We start from the raw sequence: 5,982 nt of genomic DNA, 5'->3' as shown, positions 1-5,982 counted from the left end.
GGTGTTTATGACAGTGTTATGTCAGTCTTATTCAACCCCCTTCAAATAAAGTGTTACCAAAAATCCTTTTAGTTCAAATCACGTCTCACTGCTGCTCTCTACTGTTTAATATCTATACTGCACTTCAAAAAAATCCAAAGAGCTGCATCTGCTTTGGTGGTAAAATTGGAACACTTTCCAGTCTCATGCAAAGTAGATGCCGTCAGAGATGAGCCCATCTGTGTCGATCAAGGTATTTTGTATTTTACAATATGAAAATAAACATGCTTGGTAATGCAAGTACCGTATGCAGTGATGTGGAATATGTAAGAAAATACAGTTTTATGAAAGTTTATGCTGAATTCAGGGAACCTCCAAAAGCATTTGTTTTCTTCATATCCTGCCCTCAGATCCTTTTCTGTACCTTAAACTCTCATAAAGTGGACATGCAGAAACTTCTGGGAGGACAAATTGGACTGGAGGACTTCATCTTTGCTCATGTCAGAGGGGAGACAAAAGAAGTGGAGGTGACAAAGACCGAGGATGCTTTAGGTCTCACTATCACAGACAATGGAGCTGGATATGCTTTTATCAAGGTGAATGAGAGGAAAAATAAATAAAAAACCTGCGTTTCCTAATGGCTGTTTGCTAGAGTCATTAGGAAACACACTGTACTAAAAGGTTGTACTAAAAGTCCAATCTTTTAGTATAGTTAAAGTAATTACAAACAAAGAAACTTATTTTGTTCCCATTTTCTGGATCATGCATATGAAAGCTTTCACTTGGACCTACGTGTGTAACCATTTCTTTTTTTCTCTAGAGAATAAAAGAAGGCAGCACCATTGACCGACTGAAGGCTGTTTGTGTCGGTGACCACATTGAAGCCATTAATGACCAGAGCATCGTAGGATGTCGACACTATGAGGTCGCCAAGATGCTAAAGGAGCAACCAAGAGACCTCCCTTTCACTCTTCGCCTCGTGGAGCCCAAGAAAGCCTTTGGTGAGTAAAAAAACTCAAATTATTGAGACAAACATACCAGCCTAAAATAACTCATAATTGTATTGACAGTGGTGTATTGTGTGCGCCGCTATTAAGCCCCATCAAACACCCCAAAATGTTTGTCTTACATACAAAATTCTTTCTGAGGTTAAATTTAGCTTGGACTGAATGAGAAAATGAATGTCAACATGGGTCTGGGAGCTGGGAACCTGGCTGATGAACATACTTCCTGATGTTCATCAGCCAAGTAGGAAGAGAACTGGTTACTGGCATTCTGCCAAATATTCATCTGTGAAACTCATTGCCATAAACTATAAATTATCTGAAATTATGTGTTTAAAAAAAAAAACAAACAAGTACCACATTCCATGCTCCTCTGTCTCATTTCTTAAATTGAAATAATAATTAATTGCGATTTAATGAAAGACTCTCACAACATAAAAGCTAAAACAGATGACAATAACATTGTAGGTTTAAAGAGATTTTACTCAAACCTAATCTGAAATAAATGTGCTATTCTTGGAGGTATGTTAAGGTGAAATGACAGAGATTTGGACTTCATTTTTTGTAATAATGTAATAATAATATAATAAACACTCTAAAAAGCAAATTCTGCTCTGTTAAATACTATTTATTTCTTGCAGGTAGTCTCCAAAACAATGCACACTGAAAGTCATAAGTAAGCAAAAAAAAAAAAAAAACACTTGGGGCATACTCTACTGAACAATGAAACTTGCATTAAGAACACTTAAGATATAGCAAGCAACTTGCAACTTGTTTTAGCTGCTTTTTCTTACAATAAAATAACAAGATCCAAATTAAGGATACTGAGGGGCACTGGCGCTTCCAGCCTTCTGTTGACGCTGTTAAAAAAATGATAAAAATTTAATTTCAAATTAAACCTTTAAGTTCTTTATTACACATACTTGTAGTTTGCCTCCCAAACTACAAGTCTAAGCTAGATAGCTTAACAGGTACTGTCATTAAATGTGATTTGTTTTTGGACAAGAAGTCTTCCAATGTTTCTTTTTGCTTCATGTCTCTCACTGTTTAGATTAATGTTTGGCCACTGAGACAAACACACATGGTGAAACAGAGAAATATAGTGCAAAGTACTTCATTTTTAGAACTTGTTTACTAAGTCAGCGCTCAGGAACTAATAAATATTTGATCCAAATCATGTTGCTTGCAGTGGAATACAGCTTGGAAACAAGTCTTATTTCTTCAGTCTTTTATCTACTAGTTTATGAAAGCATGAACAACTTTCATAAACTGGTTGTATAAGGTGTGTACTAAACCACAACTTTATTAACCTTTTGATTCCAAAATTAAAACTAAGCAGATGTAAAAAAAAAAAAAAAATTCTACAAAAAAGCAACACTTCTTTTGACTGAATGGAAGAGCTGGTTTGAGACCAAGAAAACTGATTAACTTTTCTAGCATTGTATGTTGAAAAAGATTTCAAATAAGTTATGGTAATTATATTTTTTGGTTTCCAAAAATATTGATATTTTAAAATGTTTATGTACATTTTATAGTCCTGAGTTTTAGAATGTTGTTATGTAGATGTTTCCAGAAAATATGACAACCACTATGATGTTAATCCCTTCTGCCTCCACCTTCTCCTCCCCACAAAAACACCAGCTTACTAATGCGAAGCAGGAAATGTTCTACTTGTCAGAAGATTAATGTTTAATTTGTTTTTGTCATGTTCAAAACATTCAAAGCATTGAGAAGTTTCCTTTTCTGATTGAATCAGTTGCTTATCAAACAGGAAAGTAAATCCACAGTGTACTGTCTGACTTCCTGAAACTGATCTGAATCTTAAGTCACCTCTTGGTTAAGTGAAACTCCAGTTTGCAACCAAGTTCATTGTTCATGGAAGTACCTGTGGATGGTAAACAGGAATGACTGTGTCCCTGCTGAGTAAAAACAAAACAAAACAAAACAAAACAAAACAAAAAAAACAGTAGCAGACTAAAAGTCTAGGCATCATAATGTCCTCATCTCAACAGAAAATAAAAACAAATAATTATATGACACAATTTGTTTTTTAAGCAATTTACTTTCAGTTTTCTTTCAGAAAATATAGATCAGGAGTTTACATTATGTACAAATGGGACTAAGCTGGGATTTAAAAAAAAAACATGATCTGTGGAAACTGATCATGTTTAGTTGTCCAGGGATTCCAAGAACAGCAAATGACCACAAGTAACATGGAGATGAAGGATTGAGTGACAGCTATGTGCAGAACTGCCTTATCCTCTCTTGTCCTTGCTCGTAAGCTAACATACAGGTTTTAGCCTTTACCTTCTGTTAGTTTGTATGTGAGCTGTCACAAGCCATTGGTCACTTTACAACCTCCAGTAATTTCTGTTTTCCAAAAAGCAGCACAAAAAGCATACTAACACCTGTACGTTACATGAAGACACTTTTTGGTATGGTGCTTGAGTATGAGTATTTAGAGTTGTTTAGAGAGCAGGAAATTGCAACGGTTGGAATGCTAAGTCTCTTGGGAGAAGCCCCAACATGCAAATCCTCCACTCTCCCACATACAGAGAAGTAAACAAGCCCACATTCCTGTTTTGAATAACGTCATTTGTTTGTAGCCTCATTGATTAGTTAAACTCAGCTGACCTAATGAGTTTATTTGTGCTTCTGTGTCACAGATATGTCGTACTGATTTTCTGACCTCAACAGAAAAAAATGTAAAGACTGTAAATTAGAATAAGTGCTTCAATGAGTACATTTTCAAAAAGTACATTTTGAAAATAACAACCTTTAAGCTGATATTGAATGTGCTTTTGATACCAAAAGTCCACATTTTGGTATGAAAAAGTTTTTTTTTTTTTTACTGGTCTAATGCAATACTCTCATCTTAAATGTTGTCTCTTCTTTAGCTATAAGTGGATAATTACAATTAGCAAAAAGAAATCATTGAACATATCAGTATGTGTGAAATTAAATCTATTTAAAAAGTTTAACTTATTGTGTAACATTTGCTAAAATTGTAAAAAAAATTAAAAAATTTGTAAAATTATTGCTACGTGGTTTTGAAACATTTTTAGGATAAGTAATTGGAAAAATGTAGCACGCATGTTAATTTTGTCCCCAGATTAAAGGTCTACAGCTACAACAGAAATTGTTTGGGGTATGTCTCCACCTATTTGCTCAACTGTTTCGCATAAACTGTTTTTCATAGAAGTAAAAAATTAAATTTTAGAACAATCTGACTGAGGCACATGCTCTGTTTTGAGAGAACATAATTTTAAATGAGTGTAAAAAAAAACAAAAAACAACAAAGATACCAATATTCAACATATCTGCGCTGCTAAAAAGAAAGGGTATAGAATACTATTTGTTGCTATGTCATAATCAACAAATATATATAAATACCTCAAATCCATACAAACATTAAACAATATAATCACAATTCAAGACAACGCCTGCACTAAGTACAAATTATATCCAGCACACTTTGGGTTTAACATCTCAGTAGTGAAAAAGCTGTGCCTTGTATTTATTTAAAATTGACATTGAACTTTTTCTGTTTCACATTTCAGCAACAAGACAATACAAAGTGTTGCTTTATATGATTAAAAACATGAAAGATTACATTGCAGTGACATAAGGAAAGAAAATGATGCAACTCATAATGTACATCACAAATAAATACAGGCATCATGTCATCTGAATGCTGCTCAAGCCTCCTTTGCATGGTCGTTCTTTTCCGTGTGTGAAAACTTTTCGATGTCTGTAAAAAAAACTCCTTACCATTCCCAAGTGAAATGTCTCACGTCTTCTTGAGAACATCTCAAAAACTGTGGACATCCAAATATGGAAGTAGGTGTGTGATGATGTCCAGCTTTGCTCTCACAAGAATGTATTCTTGATAAATAATAAGAACAGAGCCCAATGTCGATGGCAAAACAACCATTACACCAGTTCTGTGGTAAAATAACAGCAAATTTCTTTAATGATGCTTTTAAATGAAAGATGATGACTAAGTTAGAGAGTTTAGTGGATGATTGTGCTGAAAAATTTTTTTGTAAACATAAACAGCGGAAATAATCAGAATTTATTAATGACAGTCTCTCTGTTTATGTGACTAGACATGATTGGAATGAGAACTAAAGCGCCAAAATCTAATGAGGGAAAGCTGGTGAACGGGAGAGAGACTCTTCGGCTTCGGTCTAAGGGGGCTGCTACAGTTCAGGAAGTGGTGAGTTTCACATGAACTGTCAGACAATGACTGCTGAGGCCTCCTGAAATGGTCAGAAAGCACCAAATATATTTCTGTAAATAGACATATAAATCACAGATTTTTTTTTTTTAAATCTGTTACTTTACTTTTTCTGTCTTAATGTACTTGTTTTTGCTGAAAATTAGAGCAACAGTGCAATGACCTGAGGGAGCATAAACTGGAAACAATTTTTCATCACAGAAGTACAGAGGTTCGGCATAATCTTAAGGAGTATTGTAGACCAAATTGTTTTTATGAAGGTTAAAAAGCTTTATCAGTCTTTTTCAACAATGTGCTTATTCAACCATTCACTGTGCACTCTTAACACTGCCTCTGCATGTCTACACATAAAGTACAGTCCTCTACAAACATGGACATATTTATATTACTTAAAGTTAAACATAACTGCAAAACCTTTCCGGGCCTCAACTGTTTTGGCAAGAGAATTTATAGCAGTTTCTTAAGACCTTTGTCACCATATTTCAGCAGATGCCTCTATTTTTCCATATATTTCCCTAGCAGAGTGAATTCGAAGAACAGGCCACAAGTAAAGTGGACGATCTCTTGGAGAGCTATATGGGGATCAGAGACCTGGAGTTGGGTAAGACTAAACAGAAAAACAACTGATATCTATTTGTGTAAACTTTATCCTCATGTTGATATAGGGCACTTGCTCAGAATAGATATTAAAACATAAACCAAGAAATCGTGGTTTGTGTGCTTAGTGTAAGGTGCTTTGCAAAGTTTTTAAGATGCTGT

At 34.6% G+C, this 5,982-nt stretch overlaps 1 protein-coding gene across 2 annotated transcripts in view; it reads left to right on the top strand.

Moving 5' to 3' along the window:
- gipc3 (GIPC PDZ domain containing family, member 3) overlaps positions 1-5,982 on the top strand; it is an 18,059-nt gene that overhangs the window by 10,474 nt on the left and 1,603 nt on the right. Inside the window, exons 3-6 of one of the 2 annotated variants that reach the window (XM_016665245.1) lie at positions 390-575; positions 800-980; positions 5,093-5,202; positions 5,746-5,824. In XM_016665245.1, the coding sequence (XP_016520731.1) occupies positions 390-575; positions 800-980; positions 5,093-5,202; positions 5,746-5,824 (556 nt within the window). Of the gene's footprint in view, positions 1-389; positions 576-799; positions 981-5,092; positions 5,203-5,742; positions 5,825-5,982 lie in introns of both variants that reach the window. The other variant, XM_007541309.2, reaches the window with a different exon arrangement.

Source organism: Poecilia formosa, unplaced genomic scaffold (assembly GCF_000485575.1).
Source record: "Poecilia formosa unplaced genomic scaffold, Poecilia_formosa-5.1.2 Scaffold10, whole genome shotgun sequence".
Classification (NCBI taxonomy): Eukaryota; Metazoa; Chordata; class Actinopteri; order Cyprinodontiformes; family Poeciliidae; genus Poecilia; species Poecilia formosa.
Note: the sequence above shows the minus strand (reverse complement) of the source record. Positions and strands in the feature narration are given on the sequence as shown.